Source organism: Silurus aristotelis, assembly GCF_946808225.1.
Source record: "Silurus aristotelis genome assembly, chromosome: 9".
NCBI classification, from domain to species: Eukaryota; Metazoa; Chordata; class Actinopteri; order Siluriformes; family Siluridae; genus Silurus; species Silurus aristotelis.
This window is the reverse complement of record NC_139582.1, coordinates 22,241,535-22,259,703: the sequence shown is the minus strand read 5'-3', so window position 1 is coordinate 22,259,703 and position 18,169 is coordinate 22,241,535. Positions and strand designations below refer to the sequence as shown.

The 18,169-nt window shown below is 36.5% G+C and overlaps 1 protein-coding gene across 2 annotated transcripts in view; it reads left to right on the top strand.

Annotated features, from left to right (window-relative positions):
• Positions 1–16,222, top strand: part of acp7 (acid phosphatase 7, tartrate resistant (putative)) — a 29,532-nt gene extending 13,310 nt beyond the window's left edge. For both annotated transcript variants that reach the window (XM_083550502.1, XM_083550503.1), the window contains 7 exons: positions 7,287–7,401; positions 7,578–7,691; positions 8,537–8,603; positions 9,181–9,248; positions 9,358–9,429; positions 13,696–13,833; positions 15,557–16,222. In XM_083550502.1, the coding sequence (XP_083406628.1) occupies positions 7,287–7,401; positions 7,578–7,691; positions 8,537–8,603; positions 9,181–9,248; positions 9,358–9,429; positions 13,696–13,833; positions 15,557–15,622 (640 nt within the window). In that variant the 3' untranslated portion in view covers positions 15,623–16,222. The remainder of the gene's footprint in view (positions 1–7,286; positions 7,402–7,577; positions 7,692–8,536; positions 8,604–9,180; positions 9,249–9,357; positions 9,430–13,695; positions 13,834–15,556) is intronic.
• The last annotated feature ends 1,947 nt before the right edge of the window (positions 16,223–18,169 follow it).

The window sequence follows — 18,169 nt, the reverse complement described above, 5'->3', positions numbered from 1 at the left end:
TGGCGACGCTACAAAATGGTTGATGTGATATAAACAGATAATCTAAATCACAATTGCCACAATTTTACCAGAGCAATTGGTTGATTATTTCATTGGCTGTAAGTGAAAACAAAAGTCTAAATGTGTACTTGGTAAATATATAACCTTTATTGTAACCATAGCTATAGTATTTAATGAATATATATAGATTAAAGGAATTGTAAAGCAGCACTGTTCTCATACATGTCCTGCACAACCCTCACATACTTTTCGAACACACTCACCCTCACATACTTTTCGAACACAGGTATTGTATGACTTCCTCATACAATACCTGTAGTTACTGCAGGTCTGCACATCTCCTTTATTCTTAAAGATCGGTACCAGCACACTCCCTCTCCATTCCTCAGGCATCCTCTCACGTTCCAAAATCTTGTTGAACAACCTGGTAAAAAAACTCCACTGCTCTCTCCTAAACATCTTCATGTTTCTACCGCTATGTCATCTGGTCAAACTGACTTTACTGTCTTCATCCTATTTATTGGTGCTCTCACTGTCTCCTTACTAATCCTATCCACGTCTTGCTTCAGCATCTCCACACCATCCAATCTTCTCTCACTCTCATGTTCCTCGTTCATCAGCTGCTTAAAATACTCCCTCCATCTTCTCAACACCCTCTCCTCACTAGTCAACACATTCCAATCTCCAATCCTTTATTGCTCTAACTTGTAGCACATCCTTCCCAGCTTGGTTCCACTGCCTGGCAAATCGGTATAAATCCTCTTCTCCTTCTTTAGTGTCCAACTTCACATACAGCTTTTCATATGCTTTTTCCTTGGCTTTAGCCACATCATTCTTCACCTGTTGCCGCATCTCCTTGTACTCCTGCCTACTTTTCTTATCACTCTGTCGATCCTAATTCTGTTTTGCCAACCTCTTTCTCCTTATGCTTTTCTGCACTTCCTCATTCCACCACCATGTCTCTTTGTCTTGCTTTCTATTTTCAGACGTCACACCAAGTACCTTTCCAGCTGTCTCCCTTATCACTTCTGCAGTCGTTGACCAATCATCCAGCACCTCTTCACCACCACTGAGCCCCTGTCTGACCTCTTCCCTAAACCTCACACTACAGTCTTCCTCCTTCAGTTTCCACTATCTTATTCTTCTTTCAATCCTCACTCTCCTTCTCTTCTTCTTCACCTCCAAAACCATCCTACAGACCACCATCCGATGCTCTCTAGCTACACTGTCCCCTTCCAACATCTTACAGTCTCCAATCGCCTTCAGGTTGCATCTCGTAAATAGAATATAGTCCACCTGTGTGAGCCTTCCTTCAATCTTATACAGTGGTGTGAAAAATTGTTGGCCTGATTTCTTATTTTTTTGCATGTTTGTCACACTTTAAAGTTTCATATCATTAAACTAATTTAAATATTAGTAAAAGATAACACAAGTGAACACAACATGCAATTTTTAAATGAAGGTTTTTTATTATTGAGGGAAAAACAAATCCCAAACTACATGGCCCTGTGTGAAAAAGTGTGCCCCACTGTTAAAACTGTGGTTTAACTTTGAGTTAAATTTCTCTAGCCACACCCAGGCCTGATTACTGCCACACCTGTTCGCAATCAAGAAGAATCCTCAAAAAAAGATCTTTAAAAGCTAGACATCATGCCGAGATCCAAAGAAATTCAGAAACAAATAAGAAAAAAGTAATTGAGATCTATCAGACTGGAAAAGGTTATAAAGCCATTTCTTAAGCTTCGGGACTCCAGCGAACCACAGTTGGAGCCATTATTCACGAATGGCAAAAACATGGAACAGTGGAGAACCTTCCCAGGAGTGGCCGGCTGACCACAATTACCCCAAGAGCACAGCAACGACTCATACACGAGGTCACAAAAGACCCCACAACAACATCCAAAGAATCGAAGGCCACACTTGCCTCAGTTAAGGTCAGTGTTCATTACTCCAGCATAAGAATGAGACTGGGCAAAAATGGTCTGCATGGCAGAGTTCCAAGACGAAAACCGCTGCTGAGCAAAAAGAACACAAAGACTAGTCTCAGTTTTGCCAGAAAACATCTTCATGAGCAGGACAATGATCCAAAACACACCAGCAAGTCCACCTCTGAATGGCTGAAGAAAAACAAAATGAAGACTTTGAAGTGGCCTAGTTAAAGTCCTGACCTGAATCCTATTGAGATGCTGTGGCATGACCTTTAAAAGGCAGGTCATTCTCGAAAACCCTCCAATGTGGCTGAATTACAACCATTCTGCATAGATGAGTGGACCAAAATTCCTCCACAACGCTGTAACAGACTCATTGCAAGTTAGTGCAAATGCTTGATTGCAGTTTTTGGCCCAACCAGTTATTAGGTTTGAAAACACTTTTTCACACTATTTCAATAATAAAAACCTTCATTTATGCATGTTGTGTTCACTTGTGTTATCTTTTACCAATATTTAAATGAGTTTAATGAACATTAAAGTGTGACACGCATGCAAAAAAAATTAAATAAAAAATTTCACACCACTGTATGTCATCCTAAAATAAGTGTTAACCACTGCCGTTTCTGTCCTTTTTAGCAAAATCTACCACCATCTGCCCTTTAAAATTCCTCTCCTTAAGGCCGTACCTATTCAATTCATTTTTATTTGTATAGCGCTTTTAACAATGAACATTGTCTCAAAGCAGCTTTACACAGAAAATGTGGTGATTAAATGTTCTTTATAAGTAAGTTTGTTCCTGATGAGCAAGCCGGTGGCGACTGTGGCAAGGAAAAACTCCCCGAGATAGCATAAGGAAGAAACCTTGAGAGGAACCAGACTCAAGAGGGAACCCATCCTCATCTGGGTTGCACCGAATGTCCATTTATAGCAGATATACGATGCTGCGGGGTACAGTGATGATGATCAAAAGCGAAAAGAAGTCCTGAGTCAATGTAGCAGACTGTTGACATTAGCTACAGTCCAATCCATCCTCAAAGCACCCGTTCTTACTCCGGAATTTCATGGAACCACCCAAGGCGTTAATGAGAAACTGTCCCAAGCTGCACAGAGTGGCCTCCAATCGAAGAGAATACTATCCAGAGGCAGGCCTGGACAAAATGGGAAGATCCACAAAGGGGGAGGGGGAGGGGCAGGAACAGTGGTCACTAGAACCTCAGGAGCATGTTTAACTCGACCGAGAGAGAGAGAGAGAGAGAGAGAGAGAGAGAGAGAGAAGAAGGATATGGATTATTATGTGTCTTTATTGTTGTATGAAAGTTAATGTCACTGTGCAGTTTGGACTCTGGCAAAACTCGCTATGGCAGCATAGCTAAAACGGAGAACCAGAAGGTAACACAGACATGAGGGATCTCTGGGATAAGAGACAACCCACCACACCACCGTCAACAACCCTGAGTGAATGTGTGAAAGTGAGGGGACGACAGCATACAAATATCCCAGTTCACCAAACACTCTATATCCATATTCCCTCCAGATCTGCACCTTTACAGAAGAAAAAAAAATCTAATGATAAAAGGCTTGACTAAATAAATACGTTTTCAACCTCGACTTGAACACTGAGACTGTGTTTGAGTCCCGAACACTGGTTGGAAGGCTGTTCCATAACTGTGGGGCTTTATAAGAGAAAGATCTGCCCCCTGCTGTAGTTTTCATTATTTGAGGTACGAACTAGCCTGCACCTTTTGATCTAAGTAGGCGTGGAGGATCATACTGGTACAGAAGTTCACTCAAATACTGCGGTGCGAGACCGTTAAGTGCTTTATACATCAGTAGTAGTATTTTATAATTAATGCGAGAGTCTTTTTTTTTTTTTTTTTTTCCCCAAGATAAAGCAGAAACTTCCAGTAACGCTCGTATGGCTCGTCCGATCACATGTCCTTCGCAACGTTAGCAGGGCAACAGCACTTACTCGCACACCCAGACAGTAAAGCGTTACAGTAGTCTAATCTGGATGTAACAAAAGCATGAACTAGTTTTTCTGCATCCTGTAACAACATTATATTTCTAATTTTAGCAATATTTCTAAGGTGAAAGAAGGCGATCCTGGTGATATTATTCACGTGAGACTCAAAGGAAAGACTCGGGTCAATAATAACACCAAGGCCTTTGACAGTTGTACACGCTGAAACAGAAACACCATCCAGAGATGCTACGTAATTGGAAAAGGTTGCTTCTAACTGCATGTGGTCCTAGTAAAAGTACTTCCGTCTTATCTGAGTTGAGCAGAAGCAAGTTATTAGGCATCCAGTTTCCTTTACACACTCCTCAACATTGTTAAGCTGATCTCTCTCATCTGGCTTTGCTGAAATATACAGCTGTGTGTCATCAGCATAGCAGTGGAAGGGAATACCATGTTTATGTAAAATTTCTCCCAGAGGCGGCATATATAAAGCAGTGGGCCTAAGACAGATCCTTGCGGAACACCAAACTTTACCTCAGAGAGTGTGGAGAACTCACTATTTACATCAACAAACTGATAGCGATCAGTCAACCTAAACCAAGAGAGAGCTGGTCCCTTTATTCCAACAACGTTCTTAAGTCTAGCAAGCAGTATAGTGTGATCAATGGTGTCAAAAGCTGCACTAAGGTCAAGCAAAACAAGTAAAGAGACAAAACCCTGATCAGAGGCCAATAGCAGGTCATTTACCACCTTAACTAGCACCGTCTCTGTGCTATGATGAGGCCTAAATCTTGACTGATACATTTAAAAAATGTTATTCATAAGTAGATGTGAGAATAACCGCTGTGCTACAACCTTTTCTAAAATTTTGGATATAAAGGGGAGATTTGATATTGGCCTGTAGTTGGACAGCTGACATGGGTCAAGGTCAGGTTTCTTAATTAAGGGGTTGATAACTGCCAGTTTGAAAGATTTAGGTACATAACCCAGGCTAATGGAAGAGTTTATTATTTTTAAAACAGGTTCAATTACCTCTGGAGTTATCTGTTTAAAAAAACTTGTAGGCAAGGGATCGAGAATGCAGGTTGATGATTTTGATGAGGAAATTAATTAAATTAAGTCATTCTCATGAATAGGAGTAAAACTTTGTAATTGATTGTCTGTTATAATTACACTGCTGTCTACAGGGTTATTAATCATCTGGATTTCTTGCCTGATGTTTACAACTTTATTATTAAAAAAGTGCATGAAATCATTACTACCTAATGATGGTGTGCATGTTAGTGCAGTGCTTTTATTTCCTGTTAATTTTGCTACTGTGCTGAATAAAAATCTAGTATTATGCTTGTTATTTTCTACGAGGGTGGAGAAATATGCTGATCTAGCAGCACTAAGAGATTTTCTATAATTTAGGAGGCTCTCCTTCCATGTTATTTGAAATACTGTTAATTTTGTTTGACGCCATTTACGTACTAATTTCCGAGTGGTCTGTTTTAAGGTGCGCATATGATCATTATACCACTGTGCAAATTGTTTTTCCCTGATCATTTTGGTCTTAAGGGGAGCTACATCATCTAGAGTATAACGTAACATTGATTCTGGGTATTCAGTGGCCCAGTCGAGCTCTGCAGGGTCAGACGGAGATCTATTTAATATCGTAATTTCTGGAAGATTATTGATAAAACGCGCTGCTGTAGCTGACGTGAATGTACGCTTAACACGTGGTAACGTGGTGAGGTACTAATGCAATGACTGAGGCAGATTTTAAAAGAGATGAGATAATGGTCTGAAATAGCTTCAGACTGTGGAAAATAGCTTCAGACCTACCCATCACCTCCTCATCACCTCTGTTCTCTTCAACTACATGCCTATTAAAGTCTGCCCTAATCACCAATCTTTTATTCCTAGGTACATTGTCCACCACTTTATCTATCTCACTCCAGAATTTTTTCTTCTCCTCCATCTCACAAACCACTTGTGGATCATAGGTACTGATGACATTATCATCACCCCTTCAACTTTCAGCTTCATGTTCATCACCCTATCAGAAACTCTCTTCACCTCCTCTACACTCTTACTCTTACACTCTTTTCCTTCAAGATCACCCCTACACCATTTCTATTTCCATCCACACCATGTAAGAACCGGCCTTACTCCCGTTCCACTTATCCCGTTCCACAACATATCTACCTTTCTCCTCTCCATCATATCAGCTAACTCTCTCCCTTTACCAGTCATAGTACCAACATTTAAAGTACCAACCCTTACCTCCACTCTCCTTCACTTCTCTTTTCTCTGCTGTCTCTGTAGACATTTTCTCCTCTCCTTCTCCTCTTTCAGCCAACAGTAGCCCAATTTCCACCAGTACCCTTTTGGCTAACGATACCTGTCATTGGTAACATGGGCTTCGAACGGTATGAATTTCTGATTCGTGATCCGCATATTTGATTTGGCACATGTTTTACGCCAGGATGCCCTTTCTAACACAACCCTCCCCATTTACCTGGGCTTGGGACCGGCACTAAGAGTGCACTGGCTTGTGCAACCCTAATGGCTAGGTTAATTTAATTAATTTTAAATGTCAAATTAATTTAATTTGAATTTTTTGTAATTGAACTACTCAAGTTATTCGAGAATCGTTACAGCCCTAGTATGCAAGCTCTATTCCAGTTCATCCTAAAATAATAAGTGAGGCTGATGACTGAACTCTATTCCGTAGGCCTCCCACACTAACCATGGCAAATTAAAGTCGTATTCCTCACTTTGTGCACTTGCTGGAACAGTTTTGGGCTCTTTTGTGCCAGTGTGGGGTAGTCGTAATTCCTCATCATACATAGAAAGTTTAGACAAAGTTTAGACTTTCACATTTTCTCTTTATTTGAACTGAGACTGAGACCCAAACCTGTTTCATCATGGCAGTGTGAAAATGTGAGTTCTATGATGTGGAAGATCTTGAGCGACCTGTTATAAAACACTGACCTCAATTTTATTTAACACCTTTGGCATGAATTGGAACAATGGCTTTACCCTACATCTCATGACTTGACTAATGTCATTGTGGCTACATGAGCACAGATCTCCACAACCACAGCCCAGCATGTAGTGGAACATATTCCCAGAAAAGTGGAGGTTATAACAATAGCTTACAGGGACTACATTTTAAATGGGATCTTCAAAAAACACTTAAAATCATATGGTCAGATGTCCATAATCTTTAGTCCGTATAGTGTGTGTCTAAATATCTCAACATGATACTTTTCCTATTTTCAATAATTATTCTATAATTACACAAACAGCATTTCTTTGCAGTTACATCTCTTGTGTAAAACCATCTCTGCTTGCTTTTGTGTTTTAAAAGTAGTCCAGTTTTGGTTTATGTCTCCCTTTGCATGCAGCTGGAACATTGGGTCAGCACACATCATCTCATTCTCCACAGAAGTTTACTTCTACCTCGAGTATGGCCTAGATCTCCTTTTTAAACAGTATGAATGGCTACAAAAGGACTTGGTGGTAATATGTCCAAGATGTTTTCTGTCTGAGCTAAAATCAATGAACTGATTTTATTTTAAGCATTAGAAGTTTTTGAGCCAAGCACTGACTAAATGATGGGTTAATTTGGAATGTTTGGAATGCCAGTTTATGTAATTAAAAATCATCATAAATTCCTGCTATTTTTTTTTTACTAGGAAGCAAACAAACCAGAGAATAGGGCTGCAAGACCCTGGATAATCACCATGGCACATAGACCCATGTACTGCTCCAATGATGATAAAGATGACTGCACCAAGTTTGAAAGCTATGTATGGATCTTTCCTGAGTATGGTAGCTAAATAGATCCAGTGATTCATCAATTTCCAATAATGGTCTTGGTTTTCACGAATATTTTTGGTGTGGCATTTTTTAAGTGAATCTTTTTCAGTGTTATTCCATGGCTTATATATCCATGTACTGCAGGTATGGAGTGCATTTATAGATTCATAGTATTTTTTTCAGTGCTTAGAAGAAGAGTATAAGAAAATTAACAACATTTATACTTGCAAAATTAGCCGATTTTGGACCAGACCGGTCTAGGCTTAACACAGTTGATGAGTTGATGTTAGTAATCAGAAATCAAATGTAATGTTATGTAAATGTAATGGGTTATCAAGTCATACAATTGAAAAGTCTGTTAAAAAGTGTGATATAATCATAATAGAAATAATGTGTTCTTATTGTGTAGTTCTATACTATATTAACCTGCTAATAGTCTTTAGAGCAGAGTAACAAAAACATTTACTTTTTAATCTTTAAAAAAGCATCTTTTGTTCTTGCTACAAAACATATAAAACCATAAATGTATTCACTCCAAAAAATAAAGACTTAGTAAAACAAAACTTTTGACTTGAATAAAGAGTTAAAGTTAATTTTGCAATGTGTTTTTTTATCTTTACTGCTGTTCAACAAAGACCTTTTACCTCTGTGCCCTTTTGCAAACCCTTTTTTGCCCATGTTTCAAAGGCATTTCTTTGTATTATTAACATTATTCTAAATTGCATTATATCTGCACTATATCCCCAAACATGCTGCATTTGAAGGCCCTCTTGAAATGTATGTTTTCAGAAATCCATAAAAGTAATTGTATTCATTCATGTTTATCTTTTATCAGGTACGTCATGGACGCAGTGATACAATGCCACCAGCCCCTGGCCTGGAGGACTTATTCTATCAGCATGGTGACTCCATATACTGTTTTTTTTTTTTTTTACAAGCTGTGCAGATCTATTAATAACCAAAGAAACTTATTGAACTCTTTACTAAATTGCTGTTAAATTCCAAAGTCACTGAATAAGGATTTTGAGGCAAAAATCTAGCCAGTAAGCCAACAAAACTATTCAGTGCTTATAGAAAGCATTTCAGCATTCGAAACATGAGATCTAATCTCCCAATTGTCCCTGTTCATTTAAATGGGTAGAATGTCATGCATAAGCCCATAGAACATTGACCGTTACTAAAGAATCCCCTCGGGTTTGGCCACAATAAGCAATGTCTGAGTTTTTATCTGAGTGGACTCCTCTGTATTTCCTTTAAGAGTTCATTCACATTTGAAAGCACCTCTCTCTTGCTAACTAGAAATTTCTCTTAACTTTCATCATATTAAATTTTTTCCCTTAAACCCTGTAATTTGTTTTGGAATACTCCACATAATTTTGTTTTTTACATGTTGTTGCTGTTGTTATTTTTACTCAAAATGTGAATTATTTGACAACAATGTAGTAACACTGTTACTGTGTGGACATATTGTTGCTACAGGAGTGGATCTGGAGCTTTGGGCACATGAGCATACATACGAAAGACTATGGCCTGTGTATAATTACAAGGTATACGCCACACTCTGTATACAAAAATACTCATACAAGTACATAATACATTTATATATTTATATATATTATTATTTTGTGATTACAGTCTATTATTGATTTCTCACAGGTGTATAATGGGAGTTTTGATGAGCCATACGTTAACCCTAAAGCACCAGTGCATATAATTACTGGCTCAGCTGTAAGTATATTTTAAACGTTTAAATTAAAGTGCATTATTTTAAGTAGTATATATTTAGTACACTTTTGCACTTCTAAGGGTCATTAAAAGAAGACCACCCATTTAAGTTTCTAAAATAAAACTTCTAATAAACTTCCTCATGCCAAAAACAAGTTTTGTCCATCAGCCCAAACTTATTAATATAACAAGATATTATACTGATACTGTAGGGGGTGGTGGCCTGGGGTGCAGTCAGCGTTCCCATTCATCACAAAAGTATTCAATATCTTCATGTAGCTTTGTGAGCAGGGGCATTGTAATGCTGGAACAGGTTCGGGTCTCCTTGTTTCATTTAATTTAACTCTAAAGCTACCACATTCAAAGACTGTTTCTTCAACCTTGTGATAACGGGGGGATGGTAAGTCATGTTTTAGTTTTTTTAAACCAACTTTAACTTTAACAAAAGCACTTGCCTTGAAACCTGAGGTTTAAAAAGCAGACTGAAAAATTGGGTTTGTAGATGTAATATTATGTAATATAAAAGCAATTTAAAAATGGTAATTTAAAAATCATAATAAATTGATTATAAAATTTGTTTCATTCAACAATTTATCATCTACCATCCTTATTTAGCAGCTTTTAAATTCAAAACTTCATGCAGGCTCTCATTATTTAACATTTTATTATAATTATTTTAATACCGTTATATGCAAAGTTAATTTAGCATAACAGTACACAGATAATTGAAGCCACAAAGATGTTTTATCATCAATCAATGTGTTTGGACTGTAGGCAGTTTTATCATGTTTTGAATTTGGATTTTAAAGGCTTCAGTTAAAAAAACAATAATGTTAATAATATGGTTTATGCCAAGCATGTGACTGTTGACCAAGACCAAGCTTCGAGATCTGTTCAGAATTCTATTATTTAATTAACATTATGTGGTGTTAGCTGTAGTTTATGTTAGATCTTTATAGTGTGAAAATATTAAGCAGAATCTAATTCACCTAGACATCAAGTTTAAATAAGATTTGTATCGTTGTTATCTGCATGCTGTTGCTGTTTGAGTAAAGTTCAATTCAATTCATTTTTATTTGTATAGCGCTTGTAACAATGAACATTGTCTCAAAGCAGCTTTACACAGATAATGTGGTGATTAAAAGTGAAAATGTTCTTTATAAGTAAGTTTGTCCCTGATGAGCAAGCCCTCAGAGGAAGAAACCCTCAGAGGAACCAGACTCAAGAGGGAACCTATCCTCATCTGGGTTGCACCGAATGTCCATTTGTAGCAGATATACGATGTTGCATGGTACAGTGATGATGATCAGAAGCGAAAAAGTAGTCCTGAGTCAGTGTAGGAGACTGTTGACATTAAATACAGTCCAATCCATCCTCAAAGCGCCCGTTCTTACTCCAAAATTTCATGGAACCACCCAAGGCGTTGATGAGAAACCGTCCCAAGCTGCACAGAGTGGCCTCCAGTCGAAGAGAACACTATCCAGAGGCAGGCCTGGACGAAGTGGGAGAGGGGCAGGAACAGTGGTCACTGGAGCCTCAGGAGCATGTTTAACTCGAGAGAGAGAGAGAGAGAGAGAGAGAGAGAGAGAGAGAGAGAGAGAGAGAGAGAGAAGTGGGTGACAGGAAGAGAAGGATATGGATTATTAGGTGTCCTTATTGTTGTATGAAAGTTAATATCACTGTGCAGTTTGGACTCCGGCAAGACTCGCTATGGCAGCTCTAAAACGGAGAACAAGAAGTTAACACAGACATGCGGGATCTCTGGGATAAGAGACGACCCACCACACCACCATCAACGCACCTGAGTGAACGTGTGAATGTGAGGGGACGACAGCATACAAATATCCCAGTTCCCTAAACACTCAATATCCATGATCCCTCCAGATCTGCACCTTTGCCTAAGAAAAAATCTACTGATCATAGGCTTGAATAAATAAATGTGTTTTCAACCTCGACTTGAACACTGAGACTGTGTCTGAGTCCCGAACTCTGATTGGAAGGCTGTTCCATAACTGTGGGGCTTTATAAGAGAAAGATCTGCCCCCTGCTGTAGTCTTCGTTATTTGAGGAACCAACAGATAGCCTGCACCTTTTGATCTAAGTAGGCGTGGAGGATCATACTGGTAAAGAAGTTCACTCAGATACTGCGGTGCGAGACCGTTAAGTGCTTTATACGTCAGTAGTAGTATTTTATAATCAATGCGAGATTTGATTGGGAGCCAGTGTAGACTGATTAAAACAGGAGTGATGTGGTCATATTTCCTAGATCTAGTGAGGACTCTTGCTGCTGCATTCTGAACTAACTGAAGCTTATTTATGCACTTACTCGCACACCCAGACAGTAAAGCGTTACAGTAGTCTAATCTAGAAGTAACAAAAGCATGAACTAGTTTTTCTGCATCCTGTAACAACATTATATTTCTAATTTTAGCAATATTTCTAAGGTGAAAGAAGGCGATCCTGATGATATTATTAACGTGAGACTCAAAGGAAAGACTCGGGTCAATAATAACACCAAGGTCTTTGACAGCCGTACATGCTGAAACAGAAACACCATCCAGAGATGCTATGTAATCGGAAAGTTTGCTTCTAGCTGCATGTGGTCCTAGTAAAAGTACTTCCGTCTTATCTGAGTTGAGCAGAAGAAAGTTATCAAGCATCCACTGTCTAATGTCCTTTACACACTTCTCAACATTGTTAAGCTGATCTTTCTCATCTGGCTTTGCTGAAATATACAACTGTGTATCATCAGCATAGCAATGGAAGCGAATACCATGTTTATCTATAATTTCACCAAGAGGCAGCATATATAAAGAGAAAAGCAGTGGGCCTAAGACAGATCTTAGAAGAACACCAAACTTTACCTCATAGAGTGTGGAGAACTCACCATTTACATCAACAAACTGATGGCGATCAGTCAAATAAGACCTGAGCCAAGAGAGAGCTGTTCCCTTTATTCCAACAACATTCTCAAGTCTAGCAAGCAATATGGTGTGATCAATGGTGTCAAAGCTGCACTAAGGTCGAGCAAAACAAGTAAAGAGACAAAACCCTGAAAAGTCTTGGATAAATAAAATGTCAAGTCAAATCAAAATGTAAAAAATGTATTGTTGTAGTAAGATGACTTAATCTATTTTATTAATCTATCTTATATACTGTAGCTAGAAATTTAAAGTCTTAACAATTTTATGTTTTACATTTTTTTTAAATTATTCGTAGACAGATTGGTGAACTTCTGCCAATCTTTACTTCTGACAGACTCTGCCACTCTAAGATACTCTTTTTATACCCAACCATGTTACTGACCTGCCGCCAATTTAGTTGCAAATTGTTCCTCCAGCTGTTTCTTTTTAGTAACACTTACTTTTCCAGACTTTTTTGCCCATCCCAACTTTAAGATGTGTTGCTGACATCAATTTCAAAATTAACCTCAGTTGCATTTCCTCAGTTTAAACATTTAATATGTATTCTATACTCTATTATGATTACAATACAGGTACATAAGATTTGTAAATCATTGTATTCTGGGGGGGGGGGGGGGGGTTTGTTGTTTTTTGTTGTGCATTTTTTTGTTTTTCCCACCTTTTTTTATTAGGGTTATAAAAGGCTCCAGGACAAGCTGTTAAATTTTAGTTAAACAGAAAAAATAAAACTGGCTTTTGCAACACTGTTGCTAAGGCAACTGCAACAAACAGACAAATACTTATTTATGGTTTCATCTCTGAGGTGTGTTGTGTTGCTAAGGTTTAGATAAGTTTTTATTAGATCAGGTTTGATTAGAGCTAGGGATTTCTGTTCTATACCACTGCTTTATTTATAACTGGGACTATAATTACCATGCAAATATGTGGTTTTAACCTAAAAATACCTCAGTTTTAAAGACTATATTTCTAATATTTATTATATTTTTTATTTTATTAATTGTGCTGTCAGTAAGATTTGTTAAATAAGAATTTAACAAATCTACATTAGAGTGATTTAAATTAGAATTAAGAGCTTAAAATACATTGTTAATATCTTTAAACCCTGAAAATAAATACTTTTGACAAATGTAATTTTTTAACAAAAATCAATGCTTGTGCTGCACAAGTTTATTGTTTATTTTAATTATATGATTATCTGAGTAAATAATAAATCTAGCATCAGAAGAATATTGTCCATGTATTTGTAAGGCCCTGAAACAAAATGGAATTTTGAGAAATAATGTAAAATACTAGATTTTGCAGCATACTACCAAAAGCAAAAAGGTTAATGATTTGTCTTTCTTAGGGGTGCCGAGAAAAACACGATGGGTTTATCCCCCATACTAGAGACTGGAGTAGTTTTAGAAGCACTGATTATGGCTACACACGCATGCACCTCATGAACTCAACACACATCTACCTGGAACAGATCTCTGATGACCAGGTAAAAAAAAAATCTTTGTATTCATAGTAATAATAGTAAGAAACTACTCACAGATGCAGTGCCTGAGCTATCTGATTGCATATATTACAGTGTATGTATAAAAAAATAAATAAAAGGGTCCAGGCAAACAATGTCCGCTAATTTTGCAGTATGTGAAATGCATATTTGATGCATATTTTGAACAAAATTCAAAACTAAAACTAAAGTAAATTTTAAACATACATGTTTTGTAGGTTTTGTTAAATAACGGTTGTCTACATAACACACTGATAAAATTTCAAGTACATTATTTTTGAATGCTCATGACTAGGGCTGCAACAACGAATCAATCAAATTGCTAATAATCGATAATGAATGCTGTTATCGATTAGTCGGGCTCAAGTTATGGTTTTGTGTGACGGCAAGATAACACAACCGCTTGCAGAATGGCGTGAACAGAATGGAGAGTACAGGGCAAACGGCAGCAGGAAAGACATTACATGGAAGCATTTTATATTAAATGCAACAATGGAGAGTGTAACCTGCAAGTTATACAAAGCTGAGCTGTGTGGTATAGAAGTACCACAATAATGCACAAGCACATTAAAAGAAAACACACTGGTGTCTCGTATGAAGGCAAAACATCAGCACGGTAAGCAAAAACTGCATATCCTTATCATGTGAAAATGATATAGTTAAAAGTATAGTATAAAGTGCTATTGTGTAAACTGTTTGCTAACTTGGACAGTCGCACTAGATCTGTTCTGTCGTCACTCACAATCAGCTCGCTTGCAACATAGCGATGGATTCGATTAAAAATGGTGCGAACAAACAATTTTAGACACTGTTGTGGTTTTCAGTGAATGCTTATGCATTTGTACACCAATGCATATTTTTTCCCTTTCTTTTTAAGCCTTTTAGCTTGCTGTTTTTCTCTGTTTCTTTCTCTTTTCATAGCCTTTGTCTACTACAACAGTTAACTATCTGTTTTCAAACGTGATTTACTGCAACTTTACTACGTTCAAATGCTTGTTTTCAATGTTTGTATATTTAATTTATGCATATATCATTTAATTATTATACAAAATTAAATTAATGATATATGCTATATTCTTATATCTTCACAACTGAACAAAATGTCTGTGTATTTTTTAAACAAAAATTGTCAAAACAATGTATTATTTCATATATATATTTTTGAATCATAGTTGTCAACTTGCCAGCTGCAAAGAAAAATAAATATTTGAGTATACAAGGTTTTTTTTAAGTACACTTTTATACATAAATAACTTTGATTAGGGTTTTATGTAGTTATCAATTAATTAAAAATAAATAAATCAGAGTAATCGAAATAATCATTAATTGCAGCCCTAATTAATTGCGGCACTAATAATATCATAAAGCTCTTCAATAATCATTAATTGCAGCCCTAATTAATTGCGGCACTAATAATATCATAAAGCTCTTCACCTGTATATGTGTGTTTTTGGTAACTTTTATTACTGTCAGTTTGAATGTAGACACCATTAAAATATACTAGTGTACAATTCATCCTATGAAATATCAGTAATTATTTGCACCTGGACTGAATTAAATATAGTATGTCTGGTTTTTCATAATAGCAGTAACAGTACACCATTCTAAACCTTTTAATACTTACTATTGTTATTAATTCTTACTACAAAATAATGTAAGTATTGATTTATAGAGACCTATGTCACTGAATGAATTATTTTGTTCTCAGTCAGGAAAAATTATAGACAGCTTCACATTGATAAAAGAAGTTCATGGGCCCGAAGCCTGGCTCTGAAGACTCCATCTGCTCTAAGAAAGTGAATATATTCTAACTTTCATGCAATTAATTGAACTTTAATACCACATGTGCTGGATATTTTAATAATAATATTTTATATTGGGAAAATGAATAAATGGATACTTAATGAAAATTGGACAGTATGCATGAGTGCATGTGCAATTGAAAAGAGATGGCTCTTCCATCTTATATTTTGTCTTACCAGATTTGCAGTGAGCAATGTTAGATACATTTACTACATATGCATGTGGTTTTAAATAAAATGCATTAATCATTTGTGCAAGAGACTAAGCCTGATATATATATATAATTATTATTATTATTAATTATTATTTTTTTGTAATGATCATTGGCCAGAGATTCTTCTTTCTTGACTTGTTAACTTGGTGTATTTTTAAAACATGATTATATAAAATGTAATCTTAAACACATTGTTGAAACTTTTAATAATCATTATTAATATCCATTTGAAACTTTGTTCTATGTGCACTCTGATTTCAGGAAATATTATTTCTTTGGAACAATAAATGCTGCTGAGTTTTGATTTTCTATTAAACTAATAAAACTTTTCAAGATATTGATAGTCTTGATAGCTCTCGTTAATTTTTTTTAGGGCAAAGTTTTGTATTGCATTCAAAGTAAATTCCCATATAATTATTATCTTTGTGTTTTATATTATGATATTATTTCTTCATTTACTGGCATAACTATATACTATATACTATAAATATATAATAGACAGTATATCTAAATTTTAGCTTTTACATTAGCCCTGATCTTCCTCGAAATTGTTTCCAATTACGGGCCAAAAATCAAACTTGATTGAGTTCCATGGGCCAATTGAATTATACTTTACCTTATAATAAAATTTAATTTGGCATGGTTCTTATTTATGATTTTATAATATTTAAAAATGAGTAAATAAATAGAAAAAATTACTCTGTGATCTGATTAAATAATGAAGTTTTATTTTTATTTAAGTTATTCTTTAGTGAAACTCAAAGCACAATGAAAAACAATCTAATTTATTGTACAATAGATAGTAGATTGTAGATTGATTAGATATAATTGCCTGATGCAGTTATTCAATTCAATTTAATTCATTTTTATTTGTATAGCGCCTTTTAACAATGAACATTGTCTCAAAGCAGCTTTACACAGATAATGTGGTGATTAAACGTAAATATGTTCTTTGTAAGTTTGTTTGTCCCTGATGAGCAACTGTGGCAAAGAAAAACTCCCCGAGATGCATAAGGAAGAAACCTTGAGAGGAACCAGACTCAAGAGGGAACCCATCCTCATCTGGGTTGCACCAAATGTCCATTTGAAGGGACATGGATGGAAGAGGGGCAGGAACAGTGGTCACTGGAGCCTCAGGAGCATGTTTAACTCGACCGAGAGAGAGAGAGAGAGAGAGAAGGATATGGATTATCAAGTGTCCCTATTGGTGTATGAAAGTTAATGTCACTGTGCAGTTTGGACTCCAGCAAGACTCGCTATGGCAGCATAACTAAAAGGGAGAACCAGAAGGTAACACAGACATGAGGGATCTCTGGGATAAGAGACGACCCACCACACCACCGTCAACAAACCCGAGTGAACGTGTGAATGTGAGGGGACGACAGCATACAAATATACCAGTTCACCAAACACTCTATATCTATGCTCCCTCCAGATCTGCTCCTTTACCTAAGAAAAATCTACTGATAAATGGCTTGACTAAATAAATAAGTTTTCAACCTCGACTTTTACACTGAGACTGTGTCCGAGTCCCGAACACTGGTTGGAAGGCTGTTCCATAACTGTGGGGCTTTATAAGAGAAAGATCTGCCCCCTGCTGTAGTCTTCATTATTTGAGGAACCAACAGATAGCCAGCACCTTTTGATCTAAGTAGGCGTGGAGGATCATACTGGTACAGAAATTCACTCAGATACGGCGGTGCGAGACCGTTAAGTGCTTTATACGTCAGTAGTAGTATTTTATAATCAATGCGAGATTTGATTGGGAGCCAGTGTAGACTAATTAAAACAGGGGTCATGTGGTCATATTTTCTAGATCTAGTGAGGACTCTTGCTGCTGCATTCTGAACTAACTGAAGCTTATTTATGCACTTACTCGCACACCCAGACAGTAAAGCGTTACAGTAGTCTAATCTAGAAGTAACAAAAGCATGAACTAGTTTTTCTGCATGCTGTAACGACATAATATTTCTAATTTTAGCAATTAAAAAGCAAGTGACCTCCAGTAATTTAAAGAAAATTTTTCCACTTTTTGTTTAACCCCACACATATAAAATCAAATTATCAATTGTGTGATTGCTTAAATGATTAAGAGCACTGTATGTCTTTTCTAAATTTTAGTCCTGGGTTTATCTCTAAAAAATGTAATTACTTTTAAAAACTGACAAACCACTTTAAGTTTTGCAATGGCTTAGTTGGCCACTTGACCTAAATACAACTGAGCATTTATGTCCCTTTGGTGGAAGGCAAAATTAAAACTTAATTGTTTTATTTTTTTTTTTTTATTATTATTATTATTTTTTT